Source organism: Diachasma alloeum, unplaced genomic scaffold (assembly GCF_001412515.2).
Source record: "Diachasma alloeum isolate Michigan unplaced genomic scaffold, Dall2.0 Dall_scaffold_00178, whole genome shotgun sequence".
Taxonomy (NCBI): domain Eukaryota; kingdom Metazoa; phylum Arthropoda; class Insecta; order Hymenoptera; family Braconidae; genus Diachasma; species Diachasma alloeum.
Window position 1 is genome coordinate 601,472 of NW_021680344.1, and position 23,262 is coordinate 624,733.

At 36.9% G+C, this 23,262-nt stretch overlaps 1 protein-coding gene across 6 annotated transcripts; it reads right to left on the reverse strand.

Moving 5' to 3' along the window:
• Positions 1–5,643: 5,643 nt before the first annotated feature.
• Positions 5,644–23,256, reverse strand: LOC107039191 (cytochrome P450 4C1). 6 transcript variants are annotated; one of them, XM_015258692.2, is made up of 11 exons: positions 18,328–18,484; positions 17,935–18,207; positions 17,727–17,836; positions 13,135–13,225; positions 12,753–12,947; positions 12,575–12,644; positions 12,371–12,497; positions 10,311–10,389; positions 7,798–7,910; positions 7,487–7,724; positions 5,644–6,125 (listed from the first exon to the last, which is right to left on the reverse strand). In XM_015258692.2, the coding sequence occupies exons 2-11, from the start codon at positions 18,104–18,106 to the stop codon at positions 5,779–5,781; spliced, it is 1,542 nt and encodes a 513-aa protein (XP_015114178.1). In that variant the 5' UTR covers positions 18,107–18,207; positions 18,328–18,484; the 3' UTR covers positions 5,644–5,778. The 6 variants fall into 6 exon arrangements, with proteins under 6 accessions (XP_015114178.1, XP_015114186.1, XP_015114218.1 ...); XM_015258700.2 differs by lacking the exons at positions 17,727–17,836; positions 17,935–18,207; positions 18,328–18,484 and adding exons at positions 22,938–23,071; positions 23,152–23,199; XM_015258732.1 differs by lacking the exons at positions 17,727–17,836; positions 17,935–18,207; positions 18,328–18,484 and adding an exon at positions 23,229–23,256.
• Between the last annotated feature and the right edge of the window lie 6 nt (positions 23,257–23,262).

The following is a 23,262-nucleotide window of genomic DNA, read 5'->3' on the forward strand; positions in this document are numbered from 1 at the left end:
TTTTATGATAACAACGGTTCGTATTTAGGATGGGCTCAATCGTATGAGTATTTTTGTAGATATTCAACTTTTTGTGAAAATCTATTATATGCAATATCTTCAAAACAAGAGGCGCCGAGCGCAAACACACGATCTGAAAAGATGCCTTTACGTTGCTCGACACGTAATGTACTATTTCTGTACTACTTCTCACGATTTCTCGTCTGGGAATTGGTATTACATACTTCCCAAACTCGAAAACTTGAAAATCACTACAGAAAAATATTGTTCCTGGGCTGTTGCGATGGGGTTTTTTTACTCGGGTGGTTGGCCAGTCCTCGCCTACGGCTCGGAGGCCAATGCCACACGAGTAAAAAACCCCATCGCAACAGGCCGGAAAAATACTATTTCTTAAGGTTGTTATCGCGAGAGAGTCACACTTGCCCCGCCCATTGGGGGGAAAAAAAACTTTCTATGATGATTTCTCGAAAATGAAATGGTCAATCAATTTCATTTTTTTTTCTGTACATTGATTGACACTATTTCTACACTGTGTTTTTTTTAAATAAAAACTGTCGAGTGGTTGTTATTTAAAAAATTAAAAACGATGAAACTGCATTTGACAATATGTAAAATTCAAAAAAAATTATCTGAAGCTTGAGGTGGTCAATTGCAGTTATAATCGGCTTATTTTACAGCTAATTTTTAGAGCGATCTACGATAAAAATTTGAAAAAAAACTGTCGAAAAAAAAGTTACACGACAACCACCTTGAGCAAATTTTACGCTTGAAAAATCGTCAATTAAAATCTCGATAGAAACGTATTTTACGTTTTATTCAAGTGCGTTTAACACCAAAAAAACATCGTTCCTAGAAATTTCGAGGGAATTCTAGGAATTACGAGGAAATTCGAGAAATTCAAAGGAGATCCAAGGAATTGAAGATAATTGCAAGGAGCTCAGAGGAAATTGAAGCAATTTTGTGGAAATTCAAAAAATTGCGAGAATTCCGAATACTCTACAAATTTAATATTTAATAACTTGAATTAATGTTTAAATGCATTACACATTATTTTAAGGATGTTCTACACCCTTTCTACCAAAATTCACGTTTTTTCAACTTTTCTGGCAAACTTATGATGGAATTGACGTGAAAAAATATAACGTTTTTGCGTTTTGTCATTATTTAATGACTGACGAAATTTTAAGGTGGTGCGAACATTTTCCTGCGTTTTCTCTAAACTTTTAAAAAGAATCACAAAACTGTAGAAAAAACGCATGAAAATTATCGCACCACTACGCAACTTCGTGAGCCATTAAAGAATGACAAACCACAAAATCGTTATATTTTTTCACGTCACTCCCATCGATAATTTGCCAGAAAAATGAAAACAACGTCAATTTTGGCTAAAAGGGTGTCGAACATCCTTAATGGAATAATGAAAATGATTCTTCGAAAAAGAAATTGAAGATTTTAGGTGATAAAAACAAGAGAATGTCCCTCTTTCAATGAATAATTCTCGTGATAAATTCTAACATTGAATAATCTTGGTGTGCAATTTTGAAATGGAAAATCTACTTTTGTAGATCCGTTAAAATTGAATCTTCAATTGATTGGGATTTTTTTGGTTTCCAATCTGATGATTGAAAAAAAGCAATTTTTCCATGATACATTATATTGTATAATTTTCAATTGATCGATTCTTCGTGATGCACTTATCTTATTTTTCAATACAATGGCTATGGATCCATTCGGAAGCTTACTATCAATGGCATTGATAGAAATGGAAAATAAAAAAGACAACTAACGCATGTAGTAATGGTCAAATATCTTCTGCCGAATAGGCTCGATCAACTGCTTGTTTAATGATGAAATTCCTTGAAATTTCAGTGGTAATTAAATTGGATAAAAATTTCCAAAAAGTGTACCGGAAATTTCAGACAAAAATGTTTAACAGTGTATGATTCTTTCTTTGTTTTCTTATTAATCAATAAACTTACCTCTGGTTTTCTTCTTCAAATGGAAATACGACTGACACTCATGTTGATGCTTTTTCGTCGAAAAAAATAAAAAAAGTAAGACAATTCTTATGTATTCTATAATTCATTTCAATAATTTAGACTATAAATTTTAGAGTCTAAATTATAGATATGAAAACTGTAATAGGGAACTTGCATAGAATCCAATTTTCGAATATTTTCAAATAAACAGAGTCTTTGTAGTCTATGAACCATTCCGGAGTAAAAACTTTTCCGAAAAGTGGTCTGGATATTTTGTAATAACTGATTAAAAATGCATCAATTTTGAACACTTTTTGGGGGTCATGACGTCAATTCACCAGAATCAAGTTCCCCTTGCAACCACTGGCAGCGCTATTGAGTTATTCTAGCCTCTCGGAGCGCGAGACATTCATCCAAGACAAATCGCGGGGGTTATGTTTCAAACAATTATTAAAAGTGGATAAAAAAATATATTGGCGGTAACAAATCACGTTTGTGCTGAAAAATAATTTTTAAAAGGCGTGCTCGGTGAATTTACTAACGGTAGACGTGACTATGATGATAGATTCTATGGGTTTTAATCTGTTTCAAAGTGTCGAAAGTCGTAGTTGTATAATTCTTACTGTTGTATTTTTACATCCTGGTATAGAACAATATTTATAGGGGAGGTTGGGGTAAAACGGACAGTTTTGATTTTTTTTAAATGTTAATAAGCGGTTGAAATGGTGATAAAATTCAATAATTTTCTTTTCAATACAAAGAACAATTCTTTCCCTTTGTGACAAGCCTAAACTGAGCTCAATTGATCACTTTGTTTCTGAGTTATGAATAATTTTAAAAAATTCTAAAGTGTCCGTTTTACCCCACCCGCCCCTAAGGAACTTTCATAACTCGATCCGGTTTTTCTGACCTTTTGGAGCCAAATACACAGAGTATTTCGTAGATATATANATTCTCCATGTCCCACTGTGCCTCGTGGTCTCACTATCCGTCCATCCCACGCTTGCCCAACCTTTCTTATTTTGGGCTGCCTCTTTTTCCTCTCACTACTCTCAATTTCAATTTCTCATAATTTTTCGGAATGCAATTTACATCATCTTGGAAATTTTCCACTCCCTAACCCATACGAATTCCGCCTGTCTCCATCGTTTCTTGCCCCTCTTAACCCCTCGCCGTCATCGCCACGTCATCTAACCTCCAAATTGCCAGCCGCCAACAAATCCATTGAAAACCTCTCAAAAAGTTCTGTTTCACCTCCACTTAATTATCTCCCTTGTGAATAACACTGCAAGGAGCCCCTCCGACAACTTTCTTCCACTTTGTTTCGCCAAAAAAACATAATTTGTTCTAAAAAAATCGACGGAGCCTTCACCCACTCTACCTCCTCACGAGCGCCACCCGAAGTATCGTAGATATATATATATAGGGTTAGCCATGCCAAATGAGTCAACGGCTAACCCTCACCCTCTTGAAAATTGACGGCGATTTTTTCTACGAATAAGGGGCTTGAAAAACTTTCTCAAATTTTTTCAGATTTTTTTGACAGCCCAGTTCGGAAATATGATTTTTTTTAAATTGTTCCATTTTTTTACAATAACCCGAGTTCTCCTCATCCGATTTCGATTTATTAGGGCGCAAAATTTTCCATTTTTCAACACCTATAAGAGGGTTTTTTAAAATTTGTTTTCCAATCTTTAGAAGCTTGAAATAACGAATTTTCGAAAAAAAAAGTTTAAAAACTTGAATTTCGCCAATTACGTCCCAGTCGATTATTATAATTGTTTTTTTCAGTAATTATTATAATGAAAACGAAAATTTTGAGCCGTCATACATATTGGGTTCCATCCAGAATCTATTTTTTTTAAATTTTTTCTCTTTAAAATTGCGAAAAATTGGCGAAAACACCTTAAAACGACTTTAATTACGTACCGAAAAAATATGTAATATATAGGTATATATTTAAATTTACTTCATACTGTTGATAATCAAAGTCAACCAATGACATTTTGAGGTATTTTGACCGAATTCGCGGAATTTTGAGGATAAAGAATTAAAAATAAAATAGGTCTAAGACGAAACCCAACATGTATGACGGCTCAAAATTTTCGTTTTGATTATAGGAATTACTGAAAAAAAAAAATCAACCGTGCCGTAATTAGCCAAATTCAAGTTTTTCAACTTTTTTTTTCGAAAATTCGTTTCTTTGAGCATGTAGAGATGGGAAAAAATTTGGACGAAATACATTTTTATAGGTGGTGAAAAATGGAAAATTTTGATCCCTAATAAATCGAAATCGGATGAGTAGAACTCGAGTTATTTATTAAAAAAACGAACAATTTGAAAAAAAAATATCTCCGAACTGGGCTGTGAAAAAAATCTGAAAAAATTTGAGAGATAGTTTTTCAAGCCCCCCAATCGCAGAAAAAATCGCCATCAATTTTCAAGAGGGTGAGGGTCAGCCGTTGACTCATTTGGCATAGAATACCTCATATAGCCATGAGGCATATGAGCATGGGCTCGTATGCTTGTAGTTCAAACCACAAGCATTGGAGCTAAGTACGGCAACACTCTTTAATCATCCATTACTGATGGTAAAAATATTATCACCACCTCTACTCACATCGCCCGTAACTTTTCGCCACATAATCCAAGCGAAGCTGAAAACCAGGCCTGCGGCAGCCCTTTGTGCACGAGTTGTGATAATTAATCAATGAATTTTTAATTCATTTATTGATCAGGCTTATTATGTATGTCATTTCTGATGGTTTCACTACATAAGTTGAAGGATATTTCATTGTATCCGTATTCCCCCAAAAAAATATATTATTCTAAGAAGTTTTTGATGGCCTAGTGAACATTTGATTACGGATCAACAAGACCCAGATCGACTCAACCAGCAGGAGGGGTTTTTTAAATGTGTAATTTCAATGTATTCTAATCACTGGTGCGCGGTCAGAACGAGTAATTGATAGAACACATTGATAATCATAATTCTTTTCACATCCATTGGTAATTTATTGGCGATTACAATTAAGGATAATCGGGCGAGGAGTAGGATTTTACAAAAATGCAGCCAATTTCATGATTTGTTCACACATTGTTCATGCAAAATTTGAGAAACCCCAGAAGCAGGGCAACAACAAAAATGATTTTTAAAGTTGCATGATCTGTTGTTGAAAGTATTTATTTTAAAACCAATATTTAGGGAAAGGTAAACAATTTTAACGTCGGGGCGATGTTGGCTACCAACGTGAAATATATAGACTTTGAAGTGATATAAACAGGCCGATTTCAAAGATGATTAACAATTCTTAACAAAGGTACCCCGTAGCTTCATTATTTGTTTTTCCGAGTTTAACCCTTTGCTTCATCTCACGATACCCCATTTTTCGCCGTTTTGCAGTGATGTGCGTGCGCTAGCGTGCTGCTCTTACGGTGCACAAATACTCGGACGGACCCCCCACTCCTCTCACACCGAGACGATTCGAAACTTACGCGAAACAACGGGTTAACCCAATAGGCATTGGGCCTTATAACAACAAATCAATAATTTGATACGTTGGTTGTAACTAGAAATTGAAATCAGTTTTTTAAAATTAAAAGTAGAACATTAAGAAAATGTGTCAACCTCTAATAAAAAGTCATCATCTGTTTTTAACCAAGTTCCAATATTTATTAATGAAACGAAAATATTACAAAAATGCTAATCTAATTAATTTCTCTTGAAAAATTCGAACACTGTTGGTCGGAGACAGAACTACTTCAAACCTCGTTCTATAAATTCTTCGAAGAGCCAGAGTTACGGGTGGTTTCGAGGATAAAAATTCATTAAAATTCCGCTATGTGGTCTCAATATAAGCGCAGTATATGCTTCAATATCTTCAAAACTTTTCTGACTTTTAATTCTCCATTTTCGTAGTACTTCGGTCAGCACAATTTTGGCCTCCATTATGGCAAATTTTTGACCAACACAATTCCGTAGGCCACCACTAAACGGTATGAAACTGTAAGGATGTCGACCATTTGAATTTTCCGGTAAAAAGCGATCAGGATCGAACTGCTTTGGATTTGGCCAGTGTTTTGGATCCCGATGAACTTGGTAGATTTGTAATGCCACTGTAGAACCTGGCGGGATAGTGTATGGACCTGTTTGAATGAGCGTCAAATACAATTAATTACCATTCGACTCAACATAAAAAGAATATACACGGAAAAGACTTGACAAAAATTGATGTGACAACTCACTGTAATCGATGGCGGAATGTCGATTCCTAATAGTTTTACCCGAATTCCCGAAAAATTTAGGAAAAAAATCTGTAGAATTTGATATTTCTATGTAACTCATTCTATAGATATAATTCCTCGATATAAATTTTCATAGTTTTTTGCAATCTATTAATTTTCTCCTCTCATTGTAAAAAAATCGGCGGATGGCTGTATCATTAATACAGCCGTAGTTTTACGTGAATACGTCTATAGTCTTTCCTTTCCTTTACTGAACATCATAGTTTTTCATTGTATATATTTATATAGGTATATGAGAACAAGTAGGGATTTCGCACCATCTCGTCATGATAAGACGTTTTTTATAATCACGATACGATTAAATTGTTATATACAACCAAAATCTCTAAACAACCATTTAACATATTTCATTTACAACGAAAACGTCACATACAAACACTTGCGAATTTTAACACGGATCCACAAATTTTATCCATTTCGCGCAATAATAACCAAGTGTCGGTATATTGCGGATCAGCGCTAAGAATCCCTCAAAATTGTAATATATTTCTAAAAAAACTGGAGAATTTTTTCGAATTTTCTAGAGAAATCTAAACTTTTGTAGAAAAATCTAGAATGTTCTAGAATTCCGATAGATGGCGCCACTGTCGATAAGGAACCATAAGGACTTTTTCACTGAATGCTCCCATAATGAAAACATAGACGTATCCACGTCAAAAAATCAAACGAAAACCATAGAAAATTGAGGCCTAGAATTTTCTATAGGAAACATCCCAATAGAATAAAATGTGTAGAAAAATAAAATTCTATCTGTTTTTCCTCGGTACTTGGCTTTCTACAGTTTGAAGCATATAGCTATAATGAAATATAATGGGATGCAATCTATTTTTCTATAAAATATATTGTTCTGTACATTACTGTTGAAAAAATCGCGCAGATGAAAAACTATAGATTTTGCCAATAGAATCAGTGAAAAATTAATAGAGATTCTATAGAAATGCAATAGAATTTTCGAACGAATGCACTAGCTTTTTCTATAAAATTTTCTCGTACATGGATCGATAAAAAATACATTTTGGCTCACAATTGTTTCGTGTAAGGAGATCTTGCAATCGAAATTGGTGTAGGGAACACTACTTTTTATGAAATCGACATCATATGCCTCACGATTACGCATCAAAACAATTATGGCGTTTTTTTTTCCATTGTACTTTTGCTGAAAAAAATTGTTCTACATGTGAAATTGAAAACTTTAAATATACCCATTTGTAAATCCTCAGATATTCTTCGGCTAATTAGTGGGGCGCTTGGAAACAATCGCAAAACTTCTTTTATAACTCTGTCCAAATACTTCAACTGAGGAAGTTGTTTTGTGGTTATTGGTTCATTCGAGTCTCCAAAAACTTCATCCAGCTCTTGATGAATACGGTCCTGCACTTTCTCATTATTCCCAATGGAGAATAGAGACCAACTCAGTAGGGCACCAGTTGTGTCATGACCCTGTAAGTTTCACCATAACTTCTTCATTAACTGGAGTAAGTACAATTGTGAACATATGTTTTTCATGACGTACTGCAAACATAAAAGTGTTGACTTGTTCTTGCATTTCTTGAATTGTCATGGGTTTTGCGTTGTTTTCAGTGGCCTCGAGTAGTATATCCAAGAATGCCCGTCTCGTTGGTTTCCCTGTATAATGAATGAGAGATATATTGCCGTATGCAGGGTTAGTTTAACCAGGGATCGCCATCAATATTAAATTTCTGTAATATTACAAGAATTTGCGCCTTACATTAATAAAAGCTTAAAATATGCTGATCAAATTTTTCAAAGAATATAATATTAAAAATCGGCTATTTTCGAATAATGATGAATTAAAATTTGTTAATTTGGAACTGTAAATTTACCACTAAGTGAATAATTCAAATTTTTTAAAAGGGGATTTTTGATTACACAAATAATCGTCAATCTTCCTACCTCAATTATTGATTGATAAAATTGTTGAAAATTTAAATATTTGAATTGACGATTCAAATTATACTTAAGTATAATTCATTTTTATACTTAAGTATTAAAAAAATTTAAGAGTGATGTTGACTAATTGATGGCTACAATATTTAACGGTAATTAAATATTATGAATTTGGCTATCCCTGAGTTTAACTAAAAACTTTGTTGAGATTGTAATTTTTGAAGGCGTATAACGAAATCGTAAGAGCATCCGAGTTATTCATTGTGATTAGAGTCATTCATTATCTTAATTGACACGATTATTTTCCCCCTTTCTCTCTCTTCTTACTATGAAAAAATACGAAAATGTCAGAAATTTGTCAATTATTTTTATATCATCCCGTATAATAAATCGAGTTTATCGCGAAGCATAGCGTGCTCTAAACTCAACTTCTGCACGAAGTGATATGATAGTATATTTCGATACGAGTCCAGAGGTGATGCTGAGGGCTGCCAATCACACGAGCTAAAAATTCTCGTCTCACATATGTCAAACAATATTTTTTGACAGTGATGCTACGTTTAGTGAGTGGCCGAACTGTGTCTTTTTTGTTTACAAGTAAATGAGAACAGAAGACTTTTCGTTTACTTTTCGCTTACGAGTAAACGAAAAGGCACTTTTCGGCGCGAGATGAACGTAGCAGCAGTCTGAAATAATATATTTCGATATAAGTAAGATGGAATTTCCACGAGCGTGAAGATGCCAATCACACGAATACCAAGGCTACCAATCACACGAGCTAAAAATTACCGTCTCACATGTGTCGAACAATATTTTTTGACAGTGATGTTCCGTTCAGTGAGTGACCGAACTGTGCCTTTTTCGTTTACAAGTAAACGAGAGTAGAAGACTTTTCGTTTACATTTCGCTTACGAGTAAACGAAAATGCACTTTTTGGTACGAGGTGAACGTAACAGCAGTGTCAAAAAATATTTATATGATACGTGCGTGTAACCGCATGGGTTTCAGTTGACTATAGTCAACTGGAAAGTAGCGGGTTTCGAGCGCCTACCCACACTCAACTAAAACCCGAAATAACGCATGACGCGCATGCGCATCACCTATTCAAGAGAATAACAAGGAAGGAAATCTAACCTCCGAATAGTGAATACATGGAATGACTGAAAAATGAAAAGGTGATTTTCGAAGCAGATAAAATGAGCCCAAATCGTATAATTCCTGATAGTGATGAAGAGTTAGGCAGTGAGGAGGATTTATTTACTGATAAGGAGGAGTTGATTGGTGATGTGATATTTGAAGAAAATGGAAATGAAATATTCTCCAATGAAGCAGCAGCAGGATCGCCAAAAACTCCTTCTTCGATCAAATACTATAACTTAAGGGCTTTATTGAATTCTAATGATCAAAATAATGTCAAGGAAACAGAGAAAAATTATTTTTGCTTTTCAGCGACATGTCACAGAATTCACCGAAGCTTCACTGAAATTTGGTGATTGATTTCTAGAAATTAGTGATAAGTCATTGAGAATTCAGTAACGAAAATGAAATTTTTCAATCACACTTTTTTATGATTACTTTTTTAAATAAATGTGATCTTTTTTCTTCAGTGGGGGGGGGGCTTCGCCCCCCCCAACCCCCTCCCCCACCGGGGGCTTCGCCCCCTGGGCCACCTTTTCTCGTGGGGGGCTTCGCCCCCCACACCCCCCACTCGCCCTCCCCACAACCCCCGCACTTCATCACGCACTTATTATATAAAATAGTATACGCAACACGTGCGGACAGCAGGCGGTATCCGCCTGCTTTCCGCACTAGTTACGTAACGTACTATATAGTGCTCGCCGTCAGCTCGGCCTGTAAACTTCACATTCGTCGAAACAGGAATTTATAAGCTAGTACTCTAATTTACAACTTGACAAGCTATGGTTTCAGTAATTTGTTATAAAATCACTGCAACAATTCATCCTACGAAGTCATTGAAGCCATTTATATATCACTAGGAATAATCAATATTTCCTGGACGTTTTCAAAGATTACAACATTGAATCAAGTAGTGATTATTGGATTTAATTCTCCAATAATCACTACTTGACCTTTACTTCTCATATAAAAAAATTTTACCTGTTTCGTCATCTGCATCTTTAGCGTTATCATGGTTTTTCAACTTTCGCTGCCTCTCAGCTTTTTTTTGCACGATCACCTATGAACGAATATAGCTGACTACAGTATCTCTCTACTTACTACACTGAGAAAAAAAATTTCTAATATCTGAAGCATATTTTCTTGAGAGAAGTAAATTATTTTCAAAGGCTTAAATCTCAGAATGTGTGCACTTCACGGAACTCGAATAAATTTTCATTCATCACTATCTTTCCGCGTTACGTCATGAATATTTTACATATTGCAATATTGAAAGTGCATAACGAAAAAATCATGAAAACAATAAAGACTAGAAGATTGACGAATCTTCTACGCGATTTAAGTAAGTTCATTTGCGACAAAATCATACTTGAGTGCAAGAATATTTTAAAGCATGAGGCCTTTCTCGGGTCATGTGAGTTGAGATGTCTGAGAGAATTAAGCAATTGAAGAAAATATACTTGTCTCAAGAAAATATGTTTCAGATATTAGAAAATTTTTTTCTCAGTATAGGAATACATTTTCTTTGTTACCAAGACGTTAGCAAAAGTTTTTACAAGTGATGTGCAAAATTTTACTTGTAACAACAAATCATCGTGGAGCATTATGGATTTGGGGGTTTGTTGTGATAGATCAACTATTACTTTTCCATTACCGTATACTTTTCGGTTTCTTACGAATTTTAACTTTTCCAGCCGCATATTAGTTCCTAATGCTTCTTCCAGTTTTCGAAAAATTCGAAACCTTCCAGAGATGTACCCTCGCGGCCACCCATCCTTCTAGTGACCACGCTCAGCGCTGCTTAGCTTCCAAAAGCTAAGCCAGCCCACCACCGCCGTGCGCCGGCCCCCTAGGGTTTGTGATACTATTATGTACCTCTTTATTCTCGCAAAAAATCGACTTGAATCAAGTCAAAAAATCAATCAGAATCAAGTCGAAGAATCGATTTGAATCCAGTTGAGAAATCGACTTGAGTCAGACTGATGTGCCGGTTTGGATCTCGCCGAATCAGACTTGATTCATGTCGTCGATTCGACATGAAATAAGTCAATTCCCGGCATGATTCAGTCTGACTTGATTTAGACCGATTTTTCGACTTGATTCATGACGATTTTTTTTGGGTGGACCCTTGTCATTACTCAGTTCGCAACTCCCGTTTGGTCCTTGAGGTCACACCTCTTGTCTCCCTCGTCCGATACTGGCGATTACTCTCGGTAAAAAATGAAAAGTAACTAAAAATATTAACACACCAAATGTTCTCGGGAACTTTTCAACTCTTACACCGACTAACTTCTCAATTTATCTGAGCCTGAATGAAGAGGAAATCATATAATGACAATTATAGATCCCTTTCAACTTTCCTCGGGTACCCATGAGATTCCAATAGTGCTCGACCTGTTCGAGCAATAGAGTTTTGTCATCTCCAAGTAATCGATATGTTGATCCAACAAATATCAATCACAAATTCCTTTTCTTACACGGAGAGAAATATTCAGTAAAAATTACGGAACAATTCGGACGAAATCTGAAACGTTCAGTGAATTCTCAGGTTCATCACCGAACAAAGTACGAAATTGTCATGTAATTTTTCCTGAAGAAGTAAAATCTTCCAGAAACTTGCCGACTTATTATGCCTCCAAAATAAAAAATTCTTGAACGTTCAACAATTTTTATGAAGCTGGTGAGTTATTTCTGCGTTTCGTTCCGTAAAATTTCTCAATCATTGGGGAAAAATTACGAAACGACTTGTTGTCCCCACAGCGGTGGGTCATCAGACGGGTGGTTAATTTTTACGGAACAAATCGTAGAATTTACGTGGCGATTCGTACATTTTTTATTGAATTTTACTTCGCTTGTGAATTACGTTTCGAAACGTAATTTTTACGTTTTTTTTCTGATAATTTTGATTGAATTTTTCTCTTCGTGTATCAGCTCACTTTTTCATTTGTTGTCATAAGTAAAATTTGTTACACTGAGGTTTGTTACTGGTTATTGGTTATCAATGCTGCAAATGCATGATGAAATTCCAAGAAAATATTAACTTGAACGGATATGCCATTCGCTATTTTCACGGCAGCCTCGAATTGTTTTCCATTCTCTGTACGGTAGTAAAACCAGTCCAGCTGCAGCCATGGGCGCTCTCTACGAAGCATTGCCTGCTTTGATAGACTGAAAAAACACGTGTCTTTCTTTTCCTGGCCATTAACAATAAGTAAATATTTTACATTTCATAGTTGCAATCATACCACTCAACAGCCCAGCTGTATTCACTTTCAACGCTATTCTGGGCATCGACGTCCACTCCCATTGCAGTTTCTAAAATCATATTCTTTATTTCTACTTTAAATACTTTATTCAATATATACTTTATTCATAAAATATTGATAACACGAAGATGGCATGCAAAACTAATCTTCCAGTTACCGCAGATGATGTCTAGCGCACATTTTCCAGTCATAGGGAATATGTCGAATGGTTTATCACCATTTAATTGCACTTGCTCCCTCAACCGTCCATTGAATATGGCGGCTTTTTCTACGATGACGTCTGAGAAATGTTCAAGAATACCGAAATGAAAGGCTGGAGATATTAACTTTCGATCGTGGAACCATTTTTCTCCTAAAATATGTAAAAGTTCGAGGAATAACAATTTTAAGCGATTTCAAGATTCCGGCGATAAAAATTTTAAATGGCAAAGCCCACCGTTTTAAGCTAAATTTTCATGTCTCGTTAAATATTGAATCTTGATTATTCAACAGTCTTACAGCCATAAATAACAAAAACTTTACTATTGGTTTTTATGTACCTGATGAATTCAATAATCCTTCTCCCAACCATGGCCTGAGGAAATCGTATGCTATCGATTTCTCAATATGTTTTGTGCTCCGAAGAAGGATCTGTAAATATTTACAATGTTAATATTGAAAATAAAGCGCGAACTTTATACAGATGGATTAGTTCTACTCTCTCCTTTTGGCTAAACTCCCTGGAGTAGGGTTATGCGCCATAGTTGGATTACTAGTGCGTAAAATATGCATAAAGTATCTGTCAAGTCCGCTGGTGAATAATTGTGTAAAGATGATGCCGCAATGGACGCACCACGGAATTTACGCAATGGAATTTTCGTTATGAATTGGGTTCCCCAAAGTGTACAACTGATAATGGCAAAGAAACATAAGCGTGGAGTTACGCCCCTTTGTCGGTGAAAATAGATGATTATGCCCCTTTATTTGAATTTTGTTTGTTAACTAATTTTTGTTTAGAAATTGAACGAAAAGTCGAAACATTACACTGTTAAATTTTTTTTGAAAATTAATCAATAGTTGCCCTTAAATTCTCAATGTTGTGAATTTGAATTCAATTTAAGATCAAGTTGTTCGTGGTTGAATCTCCCATTCAGGTTGGAAATTCAGGATAATTGGGTTTTTCATGTTTAATAGATTATCACTGATATTTCAATGTCATCTAGAATGTCATCACATCGAACTAAATTTTCAGTGCACTGTTAGAAATTTTTTGAAATTCCATGGAAGATATTATAGTAAATCTCATGAGAGTGACATAGAATCAGATTGAGAGAAAAAATGGTTATGAAATTTCAAATTTAAGTAGAATTCACCGAAATTCATGAGTTTTCAGTGGGAGTGAGATGGAAATTTCACAACGTGATTGAATTTTCAGTGGAACATGAATATTCAGAAACAAAATTTCATGAATTTTCAATTCTTCCCTGAATGCTCCTGATTTTTCTGAATTATTCACAGAATAATTGAACTGGAAAATTAAGTATTTCATTGATTTTCAGATCATTTGAACAGAAAATCAATGGAATATTTGATTTTTCAATAACAAGATTTTCTGAAATTCCAGTGGAACTTTAACAAGATAAAAATTTCCGGAATTTGACACGGAAAATTCAGACGAAAATTTTCAACACTGTAGACTGAAGAAAAATGTTACTTGAATTTTCAAATTATTTAATAATTTTCATCATCATCTAAAAATTGTAATTCTATTGAATATTCCAGAATTGAACAAATTTTTCAATAATAAAATACATGAAAATTTAGCCTAAATGAGTGATTGTTAAGAATTTCAAGATTTTGTACGTGAAATTTCAAGAGTAATTTTTTAACAGTGTATTGAAAAGGGATATACGCTCTTTCGGCTTCCAAAAAGGGGGTTTTTGGTACTTACACCCCAATGGCTATATGNCCCCCCCCTCGCAGGTAGGAAATGTCAGTATTGGACAAACGGGCCAAGTGCGCGGCACAAGCCTGAGCTTCCCTACTAGAAATTGTGGAAGGCTCTGCGACATTGGCTGTTGCAGCGACATTCACGCACGGAGTGCGCTGCCGTACTCCGCGGCTAGGTTGCTGCTGGAACCCTATGCGACACTGACGTGGTGCGCTCCCATTTTTTCATTTTATCGATAATCATAATCATCAATGAGTTGCGAGAGACTATTACTCACTAACAAATCGATAATCGTTCAATAATTCACTTGAATTAATACGCATAATCTGATTGTGAATTCTTAATTGACGGGATTTGAGGTTAGGGCGGACACAGATGGGTCCATCTCCCATAAACCCCGCGCAGCCCTGTCTCAGCGACCCTGTTGCGTACCCTAGTGGAAAAACATAAGGCAGAGGCGTAACATGCCTGATCAGAATTTTGGATCGGACTTGATTAGTTTCTGATCGAGACCTGAACAGAATTTCCACTCGGGTACCTTTCTGAGATACATCGCCGCAAAAAGGCAATGTCGCGCGCCAGATTACGCCGCGACGTTTCTGCGCAATGAAATTTCTACTAAGGTTGCCAAGCCTTGGCGCCCACTTGCTCCGAAGTTCGACCATCCCTGGGGACCAGGGCTTGACTTTCGGGGGGAAGTGGGTAATCGAGCTTTGGGTGACAGATCTGACCCAGCCTTGAACTGAACATTGGCATGTTAGTGCTGGATAACTTATCCCCAACCAGCAGTGGCCCAGAATTGGGTTCCAGTCGTTGGTCTAATTGTGAGGGTTAAGCCATAAGAGTAAAATCATGAGAATGGAATCATGAGGGTGAAATCATAAGGGGGAAGTCTGAAGAGTAAAATTGCAAGGGTTAATCGTAATAATGGAAAGGGGTGAGAAAATCATACGGGTGACACTGTGAGGGTTTAATGATAAGGGTGGAATTTTTAGGGTAAAATTTTAAGGATGTGATGGTCAAGATAAAAGATCAAGATTATTCGTTAATTAGTATGAGGAAAAGAAGAATCGTCATTAAAAATTAATCATCATTGTTATAATTGTCATTGATCATTCATTATTGAATTAATTTACCGATTAAACTGTAGTGGAATCACTTAACCCTCGATCACTCGCTCAATAAGCGCGGTGTCGCCCATTTTCATAAAAAAAAAAAATTTTAGCGTGCTTCTCAATGCTCAAAAATTCTGAAAACATGAGTTTCTAGTTCAATTGTTTTATTAAGCGTTGGTGTTGTCCATTTTTTTCTCGAAAAAGTTGTTTAGCTACAAAAAGAAAAGAAACGTCGAACGGACGGAAGAGCGGCGCCGCGTCGCCCAGTGCGCATCAGTCCCTGTCGACCCCTCGAGCGGCAGTGTTGCTACATTCACCGCCACACTTGAAATGCGCGCATAGCCGTAAGCGCCATGGTGGCAACAGCGCGCTCGGTTGAACCCAGCGGCACTGCGCTAACCGTGCGATGAATGAAGGCTAGCGGCCGAGGGCGAGTGATAGAGAGCTAACCCCCTAAAGTGAAAAGCGTAGTAACTCACGTAGGAAATCCAGTGTTGGAAAAACCGGCCGTCTGGGCGCCCATGCTTGGACCAAGGTTCGGCCATTTCTGAGGATCAGGGCTTGAGTCTCGAGGGAGGGTGGATAATCGAGCCTTGGTTGACAGATCTGGCCCAGCCTTGGCCGAACATTAGCATGTCGGAGCTCGATAACCAAGCTCCAGCCAGCGGTGGCCCGGAGCTTGGTCATCGGGCTCTAGCCGTTGGTGTAATTGTAAGGGTTAAGTCGTAAGGGTGAGATCATGAGAATGGAATCATAGGGGTGAAATCATAAGGGTAAAATCTGAAGAGTAAACTTTTAAGGGTGTAATCATAAAAATAAAATGGTGGCATTGTAGGTATTAAAGTCACGTGTTATTCGCTAATTATCATGAAAAAAAGGAGAATCGCTATTCAAAATTAATCATCATTGTTATAATTATTATTATAATCAATAGTTATTATCATTGCCGTTCATTATTGAATTAATTTACCAATTAAACTATAGTTCAATTACTTAATATCTCTATTAGCTGAGTAATAAAACGTTCAAGTCGAAAAAAACCGAGGTGGAATTAATATGGGCGATTAGAAGTAGAAATTTTACAAATTGCACGGTAGGGTAGTGGTTAGGGCGTCGGATTAGTAGTCGTGAAGTCGTGGGTTCGAGCGTACGTTAGGGTAATATTTTAAGTTAACAAAATCGGTTTTTCTTTGCTTTAGGATTTCGTAGGTAGGGCACAATTAATGCTAAAAATCATCCTAATCAAAGTTGACTGTTTTGTTTTTGTTATTATTGATAATTGTCATGAATAGTTTGGCAGCCAGCGCGGCGCCAATCGCATGCCGATATTGATTTTTTTTCCTCCTTGAACCTGTGACGAATGCTCAGGAGTCACATTAAATTACTTGTTTTTTAATCACTGATATCATATTCATGTAATTAAGTAATGTTTAATTGAGCCTGGCCAACGACTGGCAACCAACGCTGGGCCGAGATCGGCGCCCAGGCCTGGCCCTATGTTATCATGAAAAATTTCCGTGTTCACTAAAAGACTAAGATACTTCCTCCAAAGTATTGTTTCGTGATGTCTCATGAAATGTCTTGTGGCATCACCCTGTTTCTCGTGGGCTACTCACGAAAAATCTTAACTTTGGCTAATTTCAGCTTATGTGGTGGCACTGATAGCAATCATATTTGGCGCGAATAGTATGAATGCAATCAATGACAAAATATCACAGCAGAGATTAGCAGAAACATGTCCGCACCACAATTCAAAGTATACAAAGAAAGTGCTGGATTCATACGGGTCTATGCAGGAAATACGCATTGATGTGCATATAATATGCACGATAATTGTATATTTCACGCCTAGTTCAACCGATAGTCTGCATAACTATGCATGGTTTATGCACAAATAACGCGTGGTCTATGTATAAGCGATTGACTTTGACCGTTGCAGAAAGTCGTATTATCTATGCGTAAATTCGCCTAAGATTGCATAAAGTGCGTATAATGTTTTCCGTATGTATCTCCATAGCTGCGTATAAATAATTATACATTATCATGAGTCATTATATATATTATTGTATGAAGATAGTATAATTACCTCAGCACATTCTGGTGAATTGATTAGAATCATTGGATCAATACCAAACCATACCCTGAAAATTCCATTTTTGTATCGATCTGCTAGTTTGTAAAACCATTCCATCCGATCTAATTTCCATATCACAGAAGAACAACAAATTGCGTTATCATGTTACTCCAGCTCCGAAAATCATTGGTTTCAATTATGCATTAATTAGTCTATCTACCTTCTTGTTTGATGTTATTGACCTCCCATACAAAACCGATAATTGGGAAGCTCGATGGACCCGGTATTTTGTTGATTCTCTGCCGTAATGAATAATGTTCAACAATTTTTTTTACTATTTTGTGTGTAAGTATCACCAACAAACAGGCAAGGATGATCGAGAATATTACCATTGCACTGCTTTACGTTGATTCTCACAGAGTAAAAATCTTCATACTGGTGTAGGCTTGGTGCATAGTTTGTATATATTCCTCCCACTCCCAATCTCCCCTTCCTACATTGGTATGGTAAAATCAGGAACCGATGGAAAATTATAGAGAACAATGAGTGCACACTTTTGCAAGGATGCAAGAAAAAAATATATGAGGATTTTGCTCTATAAATCGAGACATACTAAATTAACGTCCCGAATATTGAAGTGGACTCAATGTCCACAGTACCGGAAAAAATCTGGTGCCAGTGTGGTAAAAATTGGTTGTCAATCCATCAGCAACAGTTTTTGTATACGCTGCACTGTTAACGATGTTCAAACGATGACGGAATGTAGGCGTCGAGGCGGAGCCCACGTACGAAAAAACGAATGGGCCGAGCTTGGCCCAAGCCCGGTGGCCGGCCTGCCGAACTTCGGGACCCGTTCCTCAACCGGGACCGCGCCGGACTTGGTTGAAACCTGGAATGATAACATCGGGCCAGGTCTGGGCGCCCATCTCGGCCCAGCGTTGATTGCCAGTTGTTGGCCAGGCTCAATTAAACATTACTTAATTACATGAATATGATAATATGGGTGATTGAAATACAAGTAATTTAATATTACTCCTCAGCATTCGTAATAGGTTCAACGAGGAAAAAAAGTCAATACCGGTATGCGACTGGTGCCGCACTGGCTGCCAAACTGTTCATGGCAATTATCAATAATATCAAAAACAAAATAATTAACATTTTTTAGGATGATTTTTAGTATTCATTGTGCCCTACCTACCAAACCCTAACGCAATCATCGCTGAAAAACCGATTTTGTTAACTTAAAATATTACCCCCTAACGTGGGCTCGAACCCACGACCTCACGACTACTAATCCGACGCCCTAACCACTAGTCTACCGCGCAATTCGTAAAACCTCTACTTCAAATCTTCCATATTAATTCCATCTCGGTTTTTTTCGACTTGAATGTTTTATTATTCAGTTGATAGAAATATTAAGTGATTCAACTACAGTTTAATCGGTAAATTAATTCAATAATGAATAATAATAATAATTATTATTAATTACAATAATAATTGTAACAATTAGGATTACTGTTGAATGACGATTCTTCTTCTTTTCGTAATAATTAGCGAGTAACATGTGACTTCAACACCTACAATGTCACCATTTTTTTACGATTACACCCTTAATATTTTACCCTCAAGTTTCCACCCTTACCATTCAACCCTCAGAATGTCAGTCTTATGATTTTTTCGCCCCTTTCCATTATTGCGATTTGACCCTTACAATTTTACTCTTCAGATTTTACCCTTATGATTCCACCCCTATGATTCCATTCTCATCATCTCACCCTTGCGATTTAATCCTTACAGTTACACCAACGGCTGGAGCCCAATGACCAAGCTCCGGGCCACCGCTGGCTAAGGCTTGGTTATCGAGCTCCGGCATACCAATGTCCGGCCAAGGCTGGGCCAGATCTGTCAACCAAGGCTCGGTTACCCGCCCTTCTCCCGAGACTCAAGCCCTGGTCCCCAGGGATGGCCGAACCTCGGTCCAAGCCTGGGTGCCCAGACTTGGCAAGCCCAGGCTTGTGCCAGGCTTGGCCCGTTTCTCCAACACTGGCATTTCGTACGTGGGTAGGGGAATCTATTGTGTTCCTGCAGAAAACCAATCCCTGAACACGAAAATTCGATTCCTTTCAATTAAATAATACGACCATATTTAGATTCTTCTGTAGTCAAATAATATTTTTTATAACTATTTAATTATTTTCCTACATGCACCAAAAAATTTTTATATGCAATTTTAATAATAAATGAAAAATAATCAATTTGTGTAAAAAAAGTGGCAACGTCGGCCCGACGCCAGTAGTTTTGCTTCAGAGTTGGTCGGCCTGCCACATTCTATGGAGGGCTGTACGTAATCCCACGCATGAACACATGTAATTTTTTTTCCATCGATATACATTTATCCAAAAAATTCATCACCCATATCGTTATTATTTACTATCGACAGGCAAAATAATAGTAAATGAATCCCAGGATTTCTCTGTGAAGTGAGGACTCATGAATGATTCCCACATGCGTGACAGCACCAAGTGTTGTCTCTGTATTCGGTTTAACCTCAAACAGAGATCACCGCAGAAACAATGGTTTCTCTCAAGGGGAAGCGTGTTCAAGAGCGAAAATTTCAGGAATTTTATTGATATCTATTATCGGGGAAATTATCTTTGGATATCATGAAGTCCAGAGCGATCATTTATTCATCTTTGCATTTACCACGTTTACCCCACTCGACCGGCAAGTACGGACCTGGAAAGCCTTTCTGTTTCGGTTTCGTTCCTCAGATAAGAAACGAAACTAAATTGTAACGTTACTGCCAGGAACGAAAGTTGAGTAACGTTACCGCTAGGAACCAAATTCAGGAACGAAAATTGAGTAGCGTTACCGCCAGGAACGAAATTAAGGAACGAAAGTGGAGTAACGTTACCGCCTGGAACGCAATTAAAGAACGAATGTTGAGTAACGTTACCGCCAGGAACGAAGTTCAGCAACGAAAGTTGAGTAACGTTATCGCTAGGAATGAAATTCAAGAACGAAAGTCCTGTAATGTTACTGTCTGGAACGAAATCCCGGAACAAAAGTCGAGTAATGTTACCGCTTGAAACACAAGCGCGTAACAAAAGCGAAATAAAATCGCTGCTCGGGCCAAATGAATGTTGTGGATCGGAAACTTTTCCGAAAGAATCGAATTGATATGAAAAAAACCGTGAATATGAAATTTTCCATGATTTTGTTACACGTACAGAAAGTTCATTGGGTTTGGTTTTGGGATTAATTGATTTCATTGAGATATTCACCATGAAAATTTGTGGGCTATAAACAAGGCGACGTTAATAAAAGTAAAAAAAAATACTGGGCATAAATTTTCTTATTTTTTCCACATTACTTCTTATTTCTCATTTTTCCAAAGAATTTTTCCTCTCATTGTTATCTGTGGTATCATGGCCGTCTTACTCTTAGCTGTGCCCCATTCGAGCTAGAACTGCACGGGAAACCATGTAAAACCCCAGTCGCACAGCCGGCCGATTGTGCAGTGCCCTAATATATCCATCTGTCACACTGACTAGATGGAGACACTAGGCCACTAACACCGTACCTACTGCCCGCAATTTTTGTGCGAGCGAGGTATTCCCAAGCGGGCACCCATCCAAGTACTAACCCAGCTCAACGCTGTTTAGCTTGGATGTCCACCGGAGCAACACCTCACCCACCTAACCATTACAGTAATTTCTCTCGTAATGAAATAAATTAACCCCAAAATCAACCCCAATGAACTTTCTTTATCTGTAACAAAATCATGGGAAATTTGATATTCACGTTTTTTTCATATCAATTCGATTCTTACGGAAAAATTCCCGATCCGCAGCATTCATTTTGCCGTTCAAAATAAAACCATAAGTTACGAATGAACTCAATTTTAAAATTTTCATGTCACTATTCTGGCCCGAGCAGCGATTTTTTCCCTTTTGTTAGGCACTTGGGTTTCAAGTGGTAATATTACTCGACTTTCGTTCCAGCATTTCGTTCCTGGCGGTAACGTTACTCAATTTTCGTTCCTAGTTTCCGTTCCTGGCGGTAACGTTACTCAACTTTCTTTCCTTAATTTCGTTCTAGGTGGTAACGTTACTCCACTTTCGTTCCTGAATTTCGTTCCTGGCGGTAACGCTACTCGATTTTCGTTCCAAGTTCGGTTTCGTTTCTCTTAGCGTTCCTGGGAACGAAACGCAATAACCGCTATTTAGTTGCGTTCCAGAATTTCGTTTCAAGTCCCTGTCGGCAAGTGCTACGTTGTCGCAGCTTACAGCTGCGCGCGCAGAAATTCGCATTTTTAGTGGTTTTTTGTCAATTTTTGCTGAAAAACGAATCCAACCAATGTTTTTTTGTTTGCAGAAGACGTATTCATTAATATGTCACACATGGACGAAGTTCCGTGATACTGGCTGCATTTTTACAGAAAATATCCCAATAGAATTGAAAAGCATTTTGTATGAAAAAATGAAAATCTGAGGAGAAAAAAATCAAAGGAGAGCTATGAAATTTTGTGAATGGATTTAGCTAAAAACGGATAGAATTGTCTATAGAAATTCTATAAAATGTTTAGTAAATGTGGCAGGGTTCCTATGAAATTCTTTCATTAGTTGCTATCGATAATGAATTTTTCATTTCAAAAGAATTGCACAATTTCAATATTTGCCTCAATGAAAAAATTAATAACTGCCGAACTGCGGCGAAAGACAAACTCTAATTGGCGCCAAAATTCCGTTCATTTTATTGCCAACTTTTGGTGAAAATTTCAGATTTTTAAGAAATTATCTTTTTGAGCAATTAATGATTGAAAAAAAAAACGTTTTCTCGTATAAACCCCATCAAACTGAAGATGATACTATTTATGACATCTTATTTATATGACAACTTTCTTTCCTTAATTTCATTCTAGGTGGTAACGTTACTCCACTTTCGTTCCTGAATTTCGTTCCTGGCGGTAACGCTACTCGATTTTCGTTCCAAGTTCGGTTTCGTTTCTCTTAGCGTTCCTGGGAACGAAACGCAACCGCTATTTAGTTGCGTTCCAGAATTTCGTTTCAAGTCCCTGTCGGCAAGTGCTACGTTGTCGCAACTTACAGCTGCGCGCGCAGAAATTCGCATTTTTAGTGGTTTTTTGTCAATTTTGGCTGAAAAACGAATCCAACCAATGTTTTTTTGTTTGCAGAAGACGTATTCATTAATATGTCACACATGGACGAAGTTCCGTGATACTGGCTGCATTTTTACATTTAGTCTATGCATTTTTCCACATTTCCCATAAGAACATGGGTTAAATTCCATTTTTTTAAATAATTTATTCCATTCGAACCATCAACCTCAGCAATCTGAAATTTCACACAGAGCATCGAATAATATCAAAGAATGTACTTAAAAAATTTTTAAAAAATTGGCAGCATTTTTTTACCTTGTTTGAACATCGTTAAAAAATTTAGTTTGAAATTTCCAGTACACTTTTTAGAAATTTTCATTGAATTTAATCACCACTGAAATTTCGAGGAACATCGTCACGATAAAT

Excerpts from the sequence above, each read along its gene's own strand:
- LOC107039191 (XM_015258692.2), bottom strand. The coding sequence starts at position 18,106 with ATGGTAATATTCTCGATCATCCTTGCCTGTTTGTTGGTGATACTTACA. Across the intron at positions 12,498-12,574 it reads TACAGCTGGGCTGTTGAGTG|TCTATCAAAGCAGGCAATGC; the intron begins GTATGATTGCAA and ends GTGTTTTTTCAG. Across the intron at positions 10,390-12,370 it reads CGAATGGCATATCCGTTCAA|GTGATCGTGCAAAAAAAAGC; the intron begins GTTAATATTTTC and ends ATTCGTTCATAG.